Source organism: Miniopterus schreibersii (genome assembly GCF_964146895.1).
Source record: "Miniopterus schreibersii genome assembly, chromosome: 1".
Classification (NCBI taxonomy): domain Eukaryota; kingdom Metazoa; phylum Chordata; class Mammalia; order Chiroptera; family Miniopteridae; genus Miniopterus; species Miniopterus schreibersii.
This window is the reverse complement of record NC_138101.1, coordinates 487,105-506,135: the sequence shown is the minus strand read 5'-3', so window position 1 is coordinate 506,135 and position 19,031 is coordinate 487,105. Positions and strand designations below refer to the sequence as shown.

Genomic DNA, 19,031 nt, shown 5'->3' with positions numbered 1-19,031 from the left:
CAGCCGAGCCGCTCAGACCAGAGCTACTGGTTTCATTCTCTGCGCTGGGAAGACACTGGAGGGACCCGCGGTGGGGACTGGGGGGCACCCCTGAACCTCGCAAAGCAGGGGCGCTGGGAAAGCAGGTGGGGGTGGCCAGGACTGGACACCTGGGCCCAGCAGGACGCAGACTCCCCCTCTCCCGGCGCCCCGCAGCCCCGGCCCCGCAGCCCCGACCCGCAGCCCCGACCCGCAGTCCGCCCCGCAGCCCCGGCCCCGCAGCCCCGACCCGCAGCCCCGACCCGCAGCCCCGGCCCCGCAGCCCCGGCCCCGCAGCCCCGACCCGCAGTCCGCCCCGCAGCCCCGGCCCCGCAGCCCCGACCCGCAGCCCCGGCCCCGCAGCCCCGACCCGCAGTCCGCCCCGCAGCCCGGCCCCGCAGCCCGACCCGCAGCCCCGACCCGCAGCCCGACCCGCAGCCCGACCCGCAGCCCCGACCCGCAGCCCCGACCCGCAGCCCGACCCGCAGCCCGACCCGCAGCCCCAACCCGCAGCCCCGACCCGCAGCCCCGGCCCCGCAGCCCCGACCCGCAGCCCGACCCGCAGCCCGACCCGCAGCCCGACCCGCAGCCCCGGCGGCAGTGTCCCCGCCCCGGCCGCACCTGTCCCCAGAGCCGAGTCTCCTTTCTCATTACCGCCGTAATAGGTCCTTCAGACCTCATTCCCGCCCGAGATATTATCTGACCCGTATAATTAATTAATTATAGCCCAAATATTATAGATTATTAAAAATAGCATAACTAATAGTGTAATATCTCAAGCTGTCGACTTTAATAGTCAACATTGTCTTGGCGGCGCTTATCAGCCCCGGACACCCGGTGAGAATATTGATTCCGGGTAATTTTAGCCGTCACCTGCCGCCCGACGCCGCTCGCGGAGATCGCCGGCCCGGCCCGGGGTCCTTCCTCCCGCCTCGGGCGGAACGGGGGGCGGGGGACGGAATGGGGGGCGGGGAGGGGGAGGGGGAGGGGCGGGGAGGGGCGGAAAGGGGGCGGGGAGGGGCGGGGGGGGTGGAATGGGGGGCGGGGAGGGCGGGGGGACGGAATGGGGGGCGGGGCGGGGCGGAAAGGGGGCGGGGAGGGGACGGGGCCGGGCGGGGCGGGGGCGGAGACCGACTCGTCGCCCGCCCTGGGACCCTGCGCCCCCCCCTTCCCAGGACTTTCCCGGCGGAGCTGCGCAGGGGGAGGCCCAGGGGCTCAGCGCCGCGCACGGACCAGGCGCCCCTGGCCGCACCCCTGCGACCCCGAGCCCACCCGCACGCGCGGCACCCGGCTGCGGAGACGAAGTCAGACCCAGGCCGGTGCGCAGCCACACACACGCCTGCACACACATGCACACCCGTGCACACTCACACACGCATGCACACACATACACACCGTGCACACTCACACAGGCCTGCACACACATACACACACCGTGCACACACATACACACCGTGCACACTCACACAGGCCTGCACACACATGCACACACCGTGCACACACATGCACACACGTGGACACCCAGACACACTCACACAGGAGCAGACACACTCTCACGTGCACACGGGATGTGGACACATCCTCAACCCACGTGCACGCACCGAGGTGCCTGGGAGCCCGCTCCTTGCGAGGACTTGGACACGGGTGGGGGTCACAATGACTCTGTCCGCAGGAGGGGGCCTTGGGAAGGGAGGAGGCGGGAGGTGCTGCAGTTCCACCTGAGAGGAGGGAACGCACAACCCCGAGGCCCTCCCGCCCAGGCGCCCCCATCACGGTCCCATCACGCGCCCGAGGGCACAGCAGCGGGACGCACGCGCCCCCCGCCCGCGGGCGATGCCCCAGCGGACTCGGCCCCTCGCACAGGCCCCCCGCGCCTCGCTCCCCCCCCCCGTCCCCCACCCCGCGGACGCGCCTCCGGCCCCTTGCGGGCACGTAGCCCCCCGTCAGGCCCACGCCCCCCAGACCCCTCGGGGGCGGCCCGGGCGGGGAGGCAGCGGCGCGCACCAGAATCGCTCCTCCGAGGCTCCCCTGGAGCCTCGCTCAACCTTCTAATTATGATTCATCGCGCGGTAATAATAATTCAATAATCAGGGAGCCGCGCGAGAGGCATTAACCTCAATTAAGCTCATTACGCGGCGTCACCCCCCCTCGTGCCCTCGCGACCCCAGCGAGCCCCGCGGGCGAGCTCCGGGTGCGTCCCGGGCGCCGCCCCGCTGTGTCCCCGCTGGCCCCCCTGGGCCCCAGGCTCGCCCTCCTGCCCCCTCGGACCCTGAGCCCACCCAGCTCCCTCCCGCCCCCCTGACTTCCCCACCGGCCGCCTCTTCCCTCCCTCAGCCTGTCAGGCCACCTCCGGCCCCCCCTGGAAACCGAGCCCCGGGCCCTCCCCGCGGGCACCCTGCCCGGCTGGCGCTCGCTGCCCCGTCCTCCTCACGGCCCGCCCCGGCCGAGGCCTGCCATGGACGGCCGCCGATGACCGGCCAGTGGAGGGGTGAGCTCCTCCTGGCACCTGCGCCTGGGCGGCTGCAGGATGCCCAGGGAGAGCGCCTGCGCCTGAGGGGCGGGTGGGCCGTGCTGGGTCCTCAGGGTGACCTTGAGCCCCTCCAGCCGCGGCTACCCCATGCGCAGGGTGGCGAGTCCCACTCCGCCCTGGAGCCCGCGCGCCGCTGAGGCCGGAGGGGGCCGGCCCACACCGCGGCCGCCCTGGTGAGGGAGTGGGGTGCCCCCTGCACATCCAGCACCCTTGGCCCCGCTCCGGTTGCTCCAGCTGCTTTTTTGTTTTGTTTTTTAAGTTTAAAGCGTTTCAACCGCACCTGGCATCTGGCCCACCCCGCGCCGTGAGCCGGGCCGGCGCCGTGTGCTGTTTTCATCCCTGAACTCGCGCCACTTACAAGCAGGAGAACAAACCCGGGCAGCGAAAACCTTGTCAAAGTCCCGCCCTGGCTTGGCCGCGACTGGGCCGGCTGCCCACCGGGCGCAGCTTCTCCGGCCACGCGCGCGGCCCGCCGCCCTCTTCCCCTCCGGGGTGACCCAGAGTTTGGGGGAGAGAGCCCGAGGACGGGGTGCGGGTGTCAGGGACGGCGGGCAGTTGTCGGGTTTGCGGTGCTGAAAACGCGCGAGCGCTGCGGGGAGGCCGGGCGAGCGCTGTCCGCGGTCCTGCCGGGCGCCGCCCCGGGCGCTGTCCGTGGTCCCGATCGCGGCCGCCGGGGCCGGGCCCGTGGCGCTGGGGCAGGTGGCAGCCCGCGTCTCCCTCTCTTCCCTGGTGTCGTGAGCGGGGGGCAGACCCCGGGGGACGTGCGCCTTAGAGAAGACGCGGAGGAAGCCAACACCCAGGAAAGGCCACTTTCCAGTCTCTGGGTGAGCAAGTGTTCATCGCGGGCGGAGGGGCGGAGAGGCCAGAAGGGGGGCGCAGGAGCCTCTCCCCACTCCCCAGCTCTGCCTCCTGCACCCTCCCCACAGATGCGCAGGAAGGCGGCCCGTTCGGAGAGGGCACGACTCAGTCCGGGCTCTAACTTTCGGGTAGGGATGGTGGTTCCTGCCTTGCATGCGTCGCAGCGCTTGTTGGAGGACCCGGGCGCCCTGGGGTGGGGGGTGGCTTGCACGAAGCAAGCGTTATACAAAGCGGGGGTTATTTATCCATGTGCCCCTGGAGCCCCCTGAACACTGCTGCCCTCCCGGCTTGTCCAGTAAAGCTCTCTGGGTGCAAGAGAAGAAGGGGGGCCCCCACCCCCACCACCAGGTACAACGAAGGCTGTGATCTGGTCATCATCTGACCCTCGAGGGGAGGGTACAGGGACCTTAGAGGTCACGTGGAATCCAACCTTGACAACTGATATATGAAAAATTGAGGTGGAGCCTCAGAAACACGTGAGTTAGCGGCAAGGGTGGTGGGGTGCCCCTCCTGCCCTTGTCTCTAAAACTTCCCAAAGCCCCAATGCTGGTGAGAGGATAGAGCCCAAACACCCCCTTCCTCTTCTGCACAATCTCAGCCCTCACCCACCCTTTTCCAGGTCCACTTCTAAGACCTTTTACCACCAGTCCCTCCCCCAGATCTCTGTCCCTGTCCCATGTTGGTCCCCAACTTGACACCCCTCTCCCGCCCCACCAATGACTCCATCTGGTCTTGACTGAGGCGCAGTGGGTGAGGGCGTAGAAATGAAGGGGCGTGTTCTGTCCACCGGGTCGGCAGGGCCGTCCCATCTCCAGCACTGATTTCACCTGTCAGTGCCCACCTGGGGCCCCGCAATGGAGCTGGCGGCTTGGCGATAACCAGATATGGCAGATGGGCAAAGACTGCACAAATGAGGGTCTAATTGACAATCAGTTGTGATTAGGAGTGAAAGGACGTCTTCATTGCCCCAGACCCTCTGGCTGAAGTTGGGGGGAGGGCAGGGTTGTTTCAGGGTACCTGGGAGAGGAGGGGTGCTGTGCATCTCTCTGACTTTGGCTGTTCCTTAAGGATGGGGTGGGTGTGGGGCAGGAGAGGATGCCATGACCTCCCTGAGCCCTGTCCACACACAGCATTCCCCTTACCATGGGAAAGTGACCCGAGGTCCCCTATGTCGCTCTGGAGGTCCCCCCTCGCACCCCACTGTCCAGGACTGCAGACTCTGCCATTCACTTCCCTGCCTGCTGCAGCTCCCAGTTCAAAGTTGCAGGGCGGGGGGGGGAGGGGACCAGAGAGGGGCATCTCAGCACCTCCAAACTCAAGCGCTTCGTCCAAGTAGCACTGCACCCCGAAGCAGCAGCCCCTTCTCAGTGGGAAGAGGGTTCTCCCTGTGGAGCCTGGGGGGGGGCACCGTGTGGTTGTGTGTTAGGATTTTTTTATTTCATTGTGTTTATTACACATCATATTTAATATGCTGTATTCTACTTACGGTGCGTCGGTGCGCTCACCATACACGGCACTGCATCTACCCACACAAAACGTCGTTTTATGTGTGTTTGTGTTCGTGTGGAATGAAAGTTGTGCCAGGAGGGCTGACTTCGCTCCCTCACCCGCAAGCATCCCGGTGTATTGCGGGGGCGACAGCAGACCTGGAACCAGCCCAGCAGGGTGCGGGGCGGGGACTGCCCTGTGCGCCCCGCTGCTGTGGTCCACAGGGACGGACGCTCCGTGGCTGGGGTTTGAGGCACCCCTGAGGGATTGGGATGCACCGAGACCACCTGGAGCCAGGTCCGAGGTCTGCCCGGGACCTGCCCCCCAGGGTGCCCAGCAGCTCTGCACTGTGGGGAGCAGGGTGGCAGCCCTGCGGGGCGCAGGGGCGCGGGGCTGAGGCAGAGGGGAGGCTGCGGGCCGCGCGCCCCGGGCGGTGGGCCTGTGTGTGGTGAATGAATCGCGCTTGTGCGGCGCCTGCGGTGAATGAGCGCGCGCGTGAATGGGGTGCGCAAATCTGTATTCAAACTTGGCTGGGGGAGGGTGGGGGAGCCTCAGAGTCCCTCCAGGAAGGTGGGGGCGGAAGGAGATAATTACCTCCCTGAGATGAGAGATTACCCACCCTCCTTCCCCCAGAGGTGATTTATAATTTAAAGATAAAGGAAAAATCAAGTCCTGGCAAGGAGAGGACAGTGTTGCGGGTCTGATTAGAATCTCGGACGCCCGCGCGGGGGAGGGCCGGCTGGGGGAGGGGCGGCCCGGCCTGACCCCGGTCCCAGCCTCCCCGAGGCTCCGCGCGTCCGAGCTTGGCCCAAATTACAGCTGATCGGTCCCCCATTATTTCTCCCAACTTTTAATTTCTGCTTCCAAAGGATCATTGCCCGCGGTAATTGCAAAGGACCCGTCCTTGTGCTCGGAGCAGGCTCCGGGGACCGCCGCGCGCGGGGCGCGCCCCCCGCCCGCGCACAGGCCCGCGCGCACTCACGCCGTCGCGGCCGCACGCACACGCTCTAGGCACGCGCACGCGACTCCCACCGGGTCCCACCCGCGGCCGGCGTGCTCGTGGGCTGAGCAGGGGCGCGGGGGGGAGGTGCCCGCGGGGGAGCCGCGGTCCCGCGAGGGCGGCGGCGCAGGGCCTTGGGCGGACGCGGGCCGCTGGAGACGGGTGTGCACAATGGAGGCCGGGACGGGGGCGGCCTCATCTCCGCGCGTGGGGCGGGAGTTGCCGTGATGCTTCCCCTTCCTTGAAGGGCGCCGCTTTTCTTTCCGTGCAGGTCTCCGGCTGGGGTAGGGTCCTTGGGTCGCCACCCTGGGGCGGCGGGGGGCGGGGGGCTGCCCAGCCTTCCTCGTTTTCGGTTCTGCTTCTCTAGGGCGACCCCGGGGCCACCGGCCCCCCCCCGCCAGACACCAGGCGGGGCCCTAATTTGACGTCGCGGGGGCGTCGGGGGCGGGAGGAGATGGAGGGGCAAAGGCCTGGGCCGAGGAAGCCCCGAGGCTCCAGAGGAGACGCGAGCGGAGCGGCCGGGCGAGGCGGGACGAGCTGCTGAGGGTCCGCGGGAGGGGGCGGAGGACGCGGCGAGGACCCCGAGCAGCCCTCGGGGCCCCGCTCCCCGCCCCAGCCGCGGGGGGGCGCAGGAGCCCGGGGCGCCCGCGGAGCGGCGGCCCGAGAGGAGAGGCCGGCGGGCCCGCGTCCGCGCGGGGATGTCCCCGCCGACTCCGGGCGCGCGCCCGGCCGCGGGCCCCGCGCCGCCCATGGATCCCGCAATTATTTAAACGCCGCTGTCTCCGCCCCCCGCGCCCGGGAGGCGGGCCGCCGCTTGCGGACCGGCGGGGGCGCAGCGACGCGCCGCCGACCGTGACGGCCGCTGGCCCACTGCGCTCCGGCGGCCGGCGGCGCGTCTGTCCGTCCGGCCGGGACTCGGTCCGCGCGTCCCGCGCGAGGCCCGCCTCCTCCGCCCGGGACCGTTAGCAGCCAATTAGGCGCGCGCGCTAACGAGGGCGGCGGAGCCCCTGCGGGCGCACGTGTGTGCGGGTCGCGGGCGCGTGGGCGCCGCCGGTGGGTCGCCATAAATGTGCGGGCTGCGCGCGGCGGGCGCCTGAGGCGGCGGCGGCACCGGCGAGCGCGGGGCGCGGGGCGCGGCGGGGACAGGAGCGGAGCGCGGCGCGGGCCGGAGATGGGAGCGCAGTAGCCGGCGGGTCCCCAGCGGCCGGAGCGGCCGGAGCGGCCGGAGGCCGGCATGAGCGCGAGCGGCCCGGCGGCTCCCGGGGACGGCCCCGCGCTGCCGCCGCCCGGCCCCGGCCCGGGGCCCGCACCCCCGGCGCCCGCCGCCGCCGCCCGGGACGCCATGGACGGGCGCGCCGAGCCGCCCGCCTTCCCCCGGGCCGGAGCCCCGCCGCTCGCGGCCAGCGACACGGTGCCCGCGGCGCCCGAGGGCGCTGGGGCGGCCCGCCCTGCGCCGCCGCCGCGCCCCACCTCCTTCTCGGTGCTGGACATCCTGGACCCCAACAAGTTCAACAGCAGAAGACGCCGCTGTGTCCTGCTGGGCCCCGTGGCGCCGGCCGCGTGCGCCCCGGGCCCGTGCGCCCCGGTCCCCGCCGCCCCGGGGCGCCCGCCGCGCGCAGAGGAGCTGGAGCGCCGCGCCCTCGCCGCCGCGGGAGGAGCCGGAGCCGCCGCCGGGGCTGAGCCGCCGCGTGAGTAGGACAGGACCCCGCGGGGCCGGGCCGGGGGCGGGGACACGGGCGGAGCCGCGCGGTCACCCTCCGGAGCCCCCCGGGCCGGCCGGCGGGCCTGGGGCCAGCGCTCGGCGGGAAGTTCGCAGCGCGCGGGGCCCGCACTGGCTCGGCCTCCGCCCGACCCGGACTCCGGGGCCCGCAGCGAACCGCGCCTGCCTCCGCTCGGCCGGGCCGGGGCCGCGGGGCTGCAGGGCCGCCGGGTGCGGCCGGCGCATCTCGGGCCTCGGAGGGCAGCGGGCGCTGGGGGGTCGGACGCGCGGCCGGCCCGTGACCTCCCCGCCGCCCGCCTGAGGCCTTCCCTCCCCCCCCTTTTTTTTTTTTTTGACAAATCAGACTAATTGTGACAAAACGCTGGTTATCTCTGGAAAAACAATTAAATCCCTTCGATTACAGTTAAGGGGAAATGTGCTTAGCGGCGGAAAGCGGCCGGTAATGGGGCGGCCCGCGCCGGGCGGTCGATATCCCATTACGGCCGCGTGCATATCTCTTTCAAGCACCTTGCAAACTCCCCCCCGAACATCTAAATTATAGGGTCAAAATTCGGATAATTACTCGATTAAAACCTATTACACTTATTAGGGGCCGCTATTGATCGAGAATTGCATTCGACCGGCTCCTGATTGCTTTGGGTGCCCCTCCCCAAGCCCGTCCTCCGCCCAGCGTCCGGCCCCTCTGCTCACAGGGGCCGCCGTCCCGGGCGAGGGGAGCCCCGGGCACGCGGCCGCCCACGGGGCCTGAGGGAGGCGCGGCCCAGGCCGGCCGGGGGGACCCTTCCTGCCTTCCGCCCGCCCGGGGCTCCGGCGTCTCCGCGGAGCGCGCCCCGCGCTGGGAGCCCGCCGCGGGCAAAAGGCCCGGCCTCCTGCTGGCCCGGGGGAGCTGGGTCGGCCCAGGCGCACAGGGCGAGGCCGGGTGGCCGGGTGCCCCGGGTCCCCTGCAGCTGCTGGAGGGTGGGTGGGCGCCAGGGCACCTGCCCCGCTGGCTTTGGTAACCCCTGCGGCTGCCCCGAAGGAATCTGCCAGGGCTGAACCGGTGGCTTCTCCCCGGGCGGCTCCGTGCCAGCCCCGCGCCACGGCGGGACCAAGGGCGCCGCGCGGGGCACCTGCCCCGGCTCCTCTCGCGGCTGCGGGGCCTCCTGGGGGGTGGGAGCTGCGCAGACCGGCCCCCAGGACAGACGCTTTCTTCCCAGTCTCGGGTTTGGAAATGCAGCCGCCGCGAGGCCTCTGCTGGGCGGCTCGGGGCTGCGCTCGGGGCGACTCCCGCTCCGCGGTCTCTGCGCTCGGACCCCGCCGCCCGGGCCGGGTTTCCGCGGAGGAGCCGAGCGCGGCCCAGTTCCGGGCCCGCGGCTCGAGGCAGAGGGGGCACCGGGCAGCGGACTTTGGTCCCCAGATGTCCCCTCGGCGTGGCCAGCTCCACCCCCCGCCCCGTCGCTGGCCCGAGGCTCCCGCACGCCCGGGGCATCGGAGGGCGATGGAGGCCGAGAGAAATGAAACGGCCCTTAACTAGTTCGTGCACGACACGAAATGAGTTTAATTAAGTTTGTCTCTGCCCCGGGGATCGATCTGAGTTTTTGCCGCGCGGGAAGCTCGGCGGGTCCCGCTCGGGCAAAGGCGCGGGGCTCCGGGCGGCGGGAGGAGCGCGGAGCGAAGGGAAGGACGGCGCGGGCGCGGGCGCGGGCGCGGGCGGGACGCTGCGGGGCGGCGGGGAGGCGCGGCCCTAACGTCCCTCCCGCCCGGTCCCCGCAGACGCCGGCGACCCCCACCCGGCGGACGAGGCGGAGCCCCGGGGCTACAGCAGCGGCGGCCGCAGCCCGAGCGCCGACAGCGCGGACGAGGCGCCCGACGACGACGACCCGGACCCCGACCCGGCGCGCGGCGCGGAGGCGGCGGGAGGCGGCGGCGGCGGGCTCGCGGCCCGCGGGCCGGGCTGCCCGGGCGCGGCCGAGGCCGAGGCGGCCCCGGGCACCGTCGAGGAGGCCGCGGCGCCGGGCGCCCGCGCGAGCTCCCCGGGGGCCCCGGGCGCGCAGGCGGCGGGGGGCGCGGGGCCGGCCCCGCCGGCGGCCGCCAAGCCCAAGCGCAAGCGCACGGGCTCCGACGCCAAGTCCGGGAAGCCGCGGCGCGCGCGCACCGCCTTCACCTACGAGCAGCTCGTGGCGCTGGAGAACAAGTTCAAGGCCACGCGCTACCTGTCGGTGTGCGAGCGCCTCAACCTGGCGCTGTCGCTCAGCCTCACCGAGACGCAGGTCAAGATCTGGTTCCAGAACCGCCGCACCAAGTGGAAGAAGCAGAACCCGGGCGCCGACACCAGCGCCCCGACGGGCGGCGGCGCGGGGCCCGGGCCGGGCGCGGGGCCGGGCGCGGGGCTGCCCGGCGGCCTCAGCCCGCTCAGCCCGTCGCCGCCGCTGGGCGCGCCGCTCGCCATGCACGGCCCCGCGGGGTACCCGGCGCACGGCGCGGGCGGGCTGGTGTGCGCGGCGCCGCTGCCCTTCCTGCCGGGCCCCGCGGTGCTGTCGCCCTTCGTGCTGGGCTCGCAGACCTACGGCGGCCCCGCCTTCTACGCGCCGCACCTCTGAGCCCGCCCGCGCGAGCCCCGCGCGCACGGGGGCGCCGGAAGCACTTTGCCGAGCTCGGTTCAATCAATAAACCGCAGGAGGCCGCGCCCGCGTCCCTCAGGCTCCTCGGGTCCGCGCCCGTCGCCCTCGCCGCCGTCCGCGGGGACTCGGGTCCGGCGCGCGCGGGGCTCCCGCCCGGTTCCCGCAGCCTCGGGGAGTCCCGCCGCGGGCGGGGTGCGGGGCGCAGCGCCGCCTTCACCCCTCCACGCCTCCACTGGGGCCCTGGGGGGGAGCCCAGGAGCCCCCGCCGGACGCCAAGCCCACGCGTGGGAGTCCAGGGCCTCGCCCGAGGGCGAGGTGCCCGTGGAGACCCGGAGGCTGGGCCGGCGGCGAGGGGTCCCCAGGGCAGCGCCGCCGGGATGGGAGGGGACGCGGGCGCCGTGGGGGTGCGCCTGAGCCTGGCACGGGGGGGGGGGTCCTGCCGCTGGGCACCCGGTGCCAACACTGCTGCGCGGCTGGGGGCGAGGGCACCGTGCCCGGAGCGGTGGCGGCCGCGCGGCGCGACGGGCGTGAAGGAGAGCGCGCGGGCCTCCCCACGCCGGTGGGCAAAGGGCAGGTGCGGGCAGCCGGGCGCCCGGGGCAGGGGCAGCCGGGCCCCCCAGCTCTGTGCCCCCCCGTTCACCTTGGCCCACCCCACCCGCGCCCCCGGCCGCGCCCCTCTCCGGGTGCCCGCGCGCCCTGCCCTGAGGGTGACGGGAGGAGAAGGGCGGCACGTCCCTGGCTTCCCCGCCGGGACCCGCGTCCCCGGGGTGTCGGCAGCCAGGAGCCCCAGGCGCCCCCAGAAGTTCCCGAAGGCTCCTGGCCCGTGGAAGCTCGTGGGCGTTGCTGTGCGTTTGCCCGAGGGGGTGAGGGGCGCTGGAAGGAGCGGGGGTTTCCCCGGGTCCCCGCCCCGCTTGCTGAGCTCAGCTGGGCTTCGACGGTCAGGGACAGACACATGGGGACCCCAGCCCCGGCCCCTGGGTGGTGACCAGGGCCCCCAGCCTCCCTGCCGCCCGGGCGCCCCTCCTCCGGCCAGGCGGCCGCAGCGTCGCCAGAGAAGCGGGCGGGAGGGAGGGCGCTGGGGACGCGGGCCTGCGCTCCGGCCTCCTCCCTCCCTCACCGCCAGGGCCTCCCGACCGTCCGCGGTCACCCGGGGCAGCAGCCACGCCCGCGGGCCCTCCCTCAGCCCAGCTGGGCAGGCGCGGGGCGGCTGGAGGCCACGAGGCCAGGGCGGACGTCCCACACCGCGCGCCCCGCGCCTCCGGCTGCCCGCTGGGCCCGCTGGGGAGCTGGGGGCCTGCGGTCTCTCTGGTGAACATCTGGCATGTGCCAGGCCCCGCGGGGACCAACCTGTATCAGCCCATCCCGGCCTCCCGGCAACCTCGTGGGTTTCTGAGCTGTGCTTGTCCACACATCACGGGAGGAAACGGAGGCCTGGGAGGCCACGGGGCTCCTGGGGTGGCCCCACCCGGGCTCTGCCCAGCGCCCCGCTCCCTCCCGGAGGAGCCCGCCTGCGGCCTGGCTCCAGCCCCAGCTCTCCGGCTCTCTCCCATTGGCTCTGCAGTCGGGCCCCCAGGCTGGCCCCACCGCTCTTGCTCCCACTAGGCTTGGGGCCCCCCTGCCTGCCCAGTTCCCAGGGGCTCCTGTGTCTGACTCAGAGCCCAGCGCCCCAGGGCTGAGCTGGAGGCAGAGGTGAGAGGTGACCTTGCAGGCTCCTTCTCCCTGTCCCTTCTCCCCATGGTCCCACTTTGGTGTCAGTGTCTTGAGGGGCTGTCACTGCCCCAGGATCTGAGCATCCTGGCCCAGACAGCATCCCTCCCACAACCCCACAATCGTACCCCTGTAGTGTCCACAACAAAGCCACCGCGTGGAAGGAGCCTCTGTCATTGAGCAAGGCGCTGCCCCCCACAGGTACAGCCCACGCCCGGCCCCCTCCCTGGGGCCCCCTCCCGGCACCACCCCTGCCCTCCTCTGCCTCGGAGCCCAGCCCACCACCCAGCCCGCTCACTGTGTGTTAGGATTGGCTCTGGCCGCAGGAAAGAGAAAATCTAAATGAACAGAGTTGAAAGGAGGTAATTCTGGTCGTTGGTGGCCCTGGACAACGATGACACCTTCACAGTGTCCTTGGAGACACAGCTCTGTCCAGCTGTCCCCACACAATCCCTGTGCTGGCCTCATCCTCACAGACCCAGATGGAGGACAGGGCTCCAGCCCTCACATCCCCATTCCAGGGGCAGCCGGGAACACAGCTGCTCGCATCTCATTGGCCAGGGTGCAGTCACATGACCACTCCTGGCCTAAGGAGGCTGGGAATTGTAGTTTTTTAGCTGGTCAAGCAACGGTCCTAGTAAAAGGGGGACCTGGCATGGGGGCTGCTAGCAGAGCCCTTGCAGCTTTGCCCATTGCCCTGCCCACCCACACAGCTTTGTTCTGCCCCCCCCACCCCCTTCCCGTTGGCATGTTGGGGACCCTGGGCCTTATCCAGCCACAGCCACACCCTCAAGTAGGGGCACTCACCTGGCCAGCAGCCTGCTCCCCTACACCTCTCATGACCCCTCTGCCCTCCTTCCGTGGGGCTCTTCCGTGGCTCCCTCCTCCTCCTTGAAACCATAGAGAACCTGGGATCCTGGACCCCTCCTGCCCCGTCCCCATCCCACAGTGGCCGGATTAGCCCTGAGGGCCAGGCCCACCTCTCCTCCATCTGGGACCGTGGCCCCTGCCCCACGGCACCTCACAGTGAACCCTGGAGCCCACCTCGCTCCACTTCAGGGCCCCACCCCACAGCAGGCAGCAAGTCAGGACACTGTCCCAGCCCAGCCCAGTCCCGTGTGGTGGCCCCTCTGAAGCAGCCGGTGCCCACGTGTCCTCACACTGGTGGTAGGTGCTGGACAGGCTGAGTCCCAGGTGGGTGGGGCAGGAGGAAGAGAAGCTGCTGGGACTTTGTGCCCTCCCAGCTGTTCAGCTCTTGCCTGGTCTCTGTGGCCCCTCCAGGTAAGGGGCACCCCCTCCGACAGGTGGGTTCATGCCTCTTGCACCAAACTCACCTACTGGCCAGGCCTTCCCAAGCCCCCCCTGACCCTCCCTGACTCAGGGAGTCCCAAACCACATCGTGACAAGTACAGGTGGGAAAGGGGAGGGTGCTGACACTGAGGGAGCGGGTCAGCCTCCTCTGGGTCACCTGGGGCCTGAGGGAAGTGGGGAGTCCCCCGGGCCCCCCAGCGCCTAGTACCTGACATCCTGGACTCAGCATGATGGAACCTGCACAGTACCCACCAGTCACAACGCCAGCCAATCCCACCCTCCACAAAGCCCTCTCCCGCCAGCCAGAAACACACTGACCCACAGGTCTTTTTTTTTTTTTAATATATCTTTATTGATTTCAGAGAGAGGAAAGGAGAGGGAGAGAGAGAGAAACATCAATGATGAGTCATTGATCGGCTGCCTCCTGCACGCCCCTGACTGGGGATCGAGCCCACAACCCGGGCATGTGCCCTGACCGGGAATCGAACCCCAATCGCCTGGATCCTAGGTCGACACTCAACCGCTGAGCCACACCCGGCCGGGCGACCCACAGTTCTTTTAATAAACACTCGTGGAGAATCATTAAAAGGTGTGATAAAAAGAGCACCAGTAACATTACTCCTGAATTAAATTTATATAAACACTCTTCCATCTCTGGTGGACAGAAATGTAAGAGGTCTCTGGCATAAAAACATATTGCAAAGCTACAGTGGTTAAAATGTCATAGGCCCGCGAGTGACGGGACAGAACAAGTTCAGAAACAGAAGCACCGCACAAGGTGGCGTTTCAAATCGCAAGTCGTGGCTTCATTCATAAACGGGGGGAAGCCAACTGAAACAAAACATTAGGCTTCCTGGGTCATATTTTACATTACAATTAATGAGATGTAAATCAGTGACTTAAATGTACGATGAAACCCACAGATGTACAGAAGGAAACATGGAAGAACTTTTATATAATCTGAGTGGGGAAGAAACACAAACCTCAGACGCTGTGAAAGGCAGATTAGGGTCAACTACATAAAGCCCACAGGAAAACACGCGCAAAACCAGAAGACAAGTGGAGGAAACGTTCGCAATGTGCATGGAGAGCTCGTTTCTCAGTGAACAAAGAGCCCCTGCAATTTAATAAGAAGTAAACCAATAAGCCAGCAGGAAATGAGCAACGAGGGGACACACGATTTACTGAAAAGGGAAGCAAGTCTCACTCCCCAGAGAACAGCAACTGGACACAGGCCGCACTTCTCCATGTCGCCTGGAAGATCAAACTCCGGAGCTGAGAAGTACCAGACCTTCCTCTAGTGAAATAAGTCACTAGAGGGCCCATCAGATTTTAGGTGGCAGAAGAACTGGACCTTGAAGACAGGCCATCGTCCCGTCTGAGGGACAGAAAAAAGGGTGAAGAAAAACAAACAGGGTCTCAGAGACGAGTGGACACCACCGGCCAAACCGGCGCACACAACGGGGCCGAGCGGAGAGGAGACGGGGCAGGAAGACTCCTTCAAGAAATGGCCCAAACCTTCCACATTCTACATCCAGGAAGCTCAACAAATTCCAAGCAGGACACACACAAAAAGGTCCACACCTGGACCCTCCCGGGTAAACTGTCCACAGCAGGCAGCCTCCTGGAAGCAGCAGGAAAACCCGCCTCGTGGGCACAGCTTCCCCGTTACAGCAACAGCGGCTTCTCATCAGGCCCATGAGGCCAGAATGGCACAGTCCAAGTGCTGAAAGAAAAACACTGTAAGTGAGAATTCTATATCCAGCAAAACTGTTTAAAAATGAAGGAAATTAGGTCCTTCCCAGACAAAAATGCAGAACCCACTGCCAGTAGACCTTCCCCACAAGAAAAAAGGTGCTGACAAAGGCAACCACACAGCCAGATACAAGACAGTATGAGTGTATTTTTGTTTGTAAATCTTCTCTTTTTTCTCTGATTTAACAGACAACTGCATAAAGCAATAATCACAAAACTGTGCTGATGGGCTCACAGTCCATAAAGATGTAACTTGCACAATAAAAACAAAGGCGCCCGGCCGGCGCGGCTCAGTGGTTGAGCATCGGCCTCTATGGCCCAGAAATCACGGTTCGACTCCCAGTCAGGGCACGTGCCCGGGTTGCGGGTTCGACCTCCAGTTGGAGCCCTGCAGGAAGCAGCCGACTGATGACTCTCTAACCATCGATGCTTCTCTCTCCCTCTCCCTTCCTCTCTCTGAAATCAGTACAAACATTAAAATTTTTTTTTTTTTTAAACCAGCACAAAGAAGCTGGGAGGGGACAGCTCCATCAGAGCTGTTTCTGTACATTCCTGAAACTACTCGGGTGCTGATTCAAACTAGACTGTATTATAAACACCCACTGAACACACAAGACGAAAGCAATGGGGGAATTAAGAGAAAAGCAGACACGCAGAAAACAAACAGAAAATGGCAGACGCACGTCTCACCTTATCAGTGCATTACGGGCAAGGGGGTTAAACACACCACTCAAGCAGCAGAGCCTGGCTGAACAAATTAAAACAGGATCAACTGGATGCCGTCTACAAGAAACTTTAGATTCAGAGGTAATATGAAAAATGGAAGGATGGAGAAAGATTCACCATGTAAACAACTAAAACTGTACTAGTATCAGACAAGGCCTGAGACAGGTTGTTGCAGAGACACAGGAGGCCCGTTAGGAAGGGGCTGGTCCACCAGGAAGAAATGACAGCGAAACACGCAGGCCGACCTTGTTCTGCTGCACGTCACAGATGTGGTGCTTCATGCAAACTGAAGGCAGGGCCTCCCCCAGCACCAAGGCGATGCCTGGCCCTAGGGTGAGACGCACTGCACGGCGACGCCGACAGACACGCCCGGCAGCAGGACACGCCTCCTCGCGGGCACGCAGGGCGGCTCCAGCACAGAGCCGATGCTCGGCCACAAAACAAGTCTCAGTTTCAAAGGACTGGAGTCACACAGAACGTGTCCTTTGGCCCCATGGAATGAAATTTGAAATCAAATAACAGAAAATTTTGGGAAATTCCCAACTATGTGGAAATTAAGCACCAAACTCCTAAATAACTGGGAAAAAGAAGAAATCACCAGAGAAATTAGGAAATACTTAGAGCTAAGTAAAGATGAAAACACAACATACCAAGCGTATGGGGTGAGATCTGACAGCTGCAAACACGACATTGAAAAGAAGGCAGATCTCAAGTCGACGCGCTGACTCCCACCTTCAGAGACTAGAGGAAGGAGACGAAACCCACACACGCCCGGGAGGGAAGAGGCCGCGCGGGAGTCAGTGGGTGAGGGATGGGAAAGGAGCAAATCTAAAAGCTGGTCTTTGAACAGATCAGTAAAATGCTAAACCTTTCATCAGCCTGACCAAGAAAATAAAATTTAAAAAACCCTCAAGTTTCCAAGATCACTTCTTCTGCTCCTGCAGAAGTAAAGACACGATGAACAAACACTACGAACAACTGTCAACAACTGTAGACCAGACGAGAGGCAAGTTCCTAGCAATGCAGACTACGGACGCTGACTCGAAAAGGAAGGACATCTGCACAGACCCACGAGCACTGAATTAGTAATAAAACAAACACCAATGAAAACCTCCCACAGAACTAAGCCCAGGACCAGCCTCACTGGTGAACTCCCCACATGTTTAGAGAATTAACGCCAGCCCTTCATAAACTCCCCCAGAAACAGCCGAGGCAGGACTTCCCCACTCCGCCCACGAGGCCCGCGCGACACCAAAGCCAGACATGGCGCCACCAGAGAAACCCCACACTGACATCTTCCGTGAAAACAGATGCAAAACCCTCAAGAAAACACCAGCAAACTAGGCCAGTGGAAGGAGCAAAATACCAGTGAAGCAAAGGCAGGGACACAGGACAGGGTCACACGGCACGACCAGTGGGCTCTGCCCTGGGTGCAAGGCTGGCTCGGCAACGAGAAGCACTCGATGCGACAGTCCCGTCGCCAGGATCAAGGACAAAGCCCTGCGAGCATCTCAGTACGTGAGGGGCACCTGGCAAAGCCCAACACCCCTTCAGCGCAAATCCCCCAACGACCAGAAACAGAAGAGCACTACCGCGGCGCACAAAAGCCACAGACGAAACCCCACCCAGCACAGGTCACTCAGTGTGACCCCAAGACCAGGAAGGAGACAGCGCCCGCTCCCGCCTCCCGGTCAACACTGTGCTGGGGGTTCCAGCCAGGGCTCCTGGGCGACACAGAAGTCAAAGGAGCTCAAATTGGAAACGAAGAAATAAAACATTTCTATTTGGAGATCACATGGTCATGTGCACAGGAAACCCTAAGGCGCATGCGTGCACACACACACAGGCACACACACAGGCACACACAGAGGCAGAGGAACGCACACAGGCACGCACACACACACAGGCACACACACACAGACACACACAGGCGTGCACATAGGCGCACACACACACAGGCACAGAGGCACGCACAGAGGCAGAGGCACACACACAGGCACACAGACACACACAGAGGCACGCACACATACACAGGCACACACAGGCGCACACACATACACACAGGCACACCCAGGCACGCACACATGCATGCAAACACATGCACAGGCACACACATGCACACACGTGTGCACACACACTAAGGGAACTAAAGGGAGTTCAGCAAGGCTGCAAATACAAGACTAATGTACAGAGTCAGCTGCATTTCTGTACATTAGAAACAAACAATCCAAAAATGAAATTCAGAGAACAGTTACATTACAAATGCACCAGGAAGAATAAAGTACTTAGAATAATTTAACAGAAAAGTGCAAAACTTGTACACCGAAAGCTACACAATGCTGCAGAAGCAGAGACTGTCCAAACCCACGGGACAGCCCAGGCCCACGGACCAGACAACATCAAGATGACAACGCTCCCCAACGTGACACTCAGACTCAGTGTGATCCCTACTCATACCTGCTCTTTATTGCAGAAACTGACCCTAAGACTCCCTTGGAAATAAAGGGACCCAGAATAGCCAAAACAGTCTTGAAGCAGAACAAAGTTGGGGGACTCATGCTCTCCAATTTCAAGCTTACCCCAAGGTGCCACCAACCACAACGCGGCACCGGCAGAGGGCAGCCACTGGAATAGAAATGAGCCCAGAAATAAACTCATGTTTATGGTCAGCAAAGCTGCTGAGATAATTTGATGGGGAAAAGAATTATCTTTCAACAAATGGTGCTCATGCCACGGGACATCTGCACTCAAAAGAACGACACTGGAAGCCTGTCTCACACCATATAGGAAATTAACTCAACATGGATCAGCCTGGAACCTGCAAACCCTCAGGAGAAAACACAGGGGTAACCTCGTGGCCTGGGCTCAGGCAACGGTTGCTCAGATACGACACCAAAAGCATACACAGCAAAAGAAAAGACGGAACATCGTCAAAATGAACTGTTGTGAGCCAAAGGACACCACCAGGAAAGTGAAAAGACCAAACGGGAGAAAACCTGCAAACCAGATGAAGGGTCTGCTATCCAAAATATATAAAGAACTCTACGACTCAAAACAAACAGCCCAGTTAAAAATGAGCAGGTGACCTGAAGGCATTTCTCCAAAGACGACGTACAGACGGCCAATGAGCACATGAAAAAATGCTCAGCATCATCAGCATCAGGAAAACGCAATCAACCAGGGGAAGCACCTCTCCCACCAGGACGCCCCTGGAGACGCCCCGGGCGCAGAGGCTGTGGGAAGGTCAGCGGTTCCCAGGAAGGTTAAGGAGCCACCACGGGACCCAGGGACTCTGCTCCTAGTTTACGCCCAGAGAAG

At 65.0% G+C, this 19,031-nt stretch overlaps 1 protein-coding gene across 1 annotated transcript; it reads left to right on the top strand.

The window, feature by feature from the left end:
- Positions 1–7,128: 7,128 nt before the first annotated feature.
- Positions 7,129–10,193, top strand: NKX1-1 (NK1 homeobox 1; the record flags this gene model as incomplete). The annotated part of the gene is made up of 2 exons (XM_081141273.1): positions 7,129–7,582; positions 9,367–10,193. The coding sequence occupies 2 exons, from the start codon at positions 7,129–7,131 to the stop codon at positions 10,191–10,193; spliced, it is 1,281 nt and encodes a 426-aa protein (XP_080997399.1).
- Positions 10,194–19,031: the final 8,838 nt, after the last annotated feature.